At 55.4% G+C, this 406-nt stretch overlaps 1 protein-coding gene across 1 annotated transcript in view; it reads left to right on the top strand.

Moving 5' to 3' along the window:
• Window positions 1–406, top strand: part of LOC122362749 (fibrillin-1-like) — a 9,067-nt gene that overhangs the window by 5,213 nt on the left and 3,448 nt on the right. The window contains exons 5-6 of the mRNA XM_043264311.1: window positions 98–193; window positions 269–364. Coding sequence (XP_043120246.1) covers window positions 98–193; window positions 269–364 — 192 coding nt within the window. The remainder of the gene's footprint in view (window positions 1–97; window positions 194–268; window positions 365–406) is intronic.

Genomic DNA, 406 nt, shown 5'->3' with positions numbered 1-406 from the left:
GTGTGTGTGTGTGTCTCTGTGTGTGTGTCCCTGTGAGTGTGTGTCTCTGTGAGAGTGTGTGTGTGAAGTATCTAACTCGTCTGGTGTTTGTCTTCAGTCCAGAACTGTAACATCCGCTGCATGAACGGCGGCACGTGTTCAGAGGACCAGTGTCTGTGTCAGAAGGGCTACTCCGGAGCTCACTGCGGCCAGCGTAAGACTCTGACCCTGCAGCACACACACAGATGACCCCGCGGCGGACGCTAACGTGTCTCTGTCTCCTCTGCAGCGGTGTGTGAGTCCGGCTGTCTGAATGGAGGCCGATGTGTCGCTCCGAACCGCTGCCTGTGTAACTACGGCTTCACCGGAGCTCAGTGTGAGAGAGGTGAGTGCTCACTTCAAACTCCTCAGACTCTAGTTTGTAGAT

This window comes from Puntigrus tetrazona, chromosome 18 (assembly GCF_018831695.1).
Source record: "Puntigrus tetrazona isolate hp1 chromosome 18, ASM1883169v1, whole genome shotgun sequence".
In the NCBI taxonomy this organism is placed as follows: Eukaryota; Metazoa; Chordata; class Actinopteri; order Cypriniformes; family Cyprinidae; genus Puntigrus; species Puntigrus tetrazona.
Note: the sequence above shows the minus strand (reverse complement) of the source record. Positions and strands in the feature narration are given on the sequence as shown.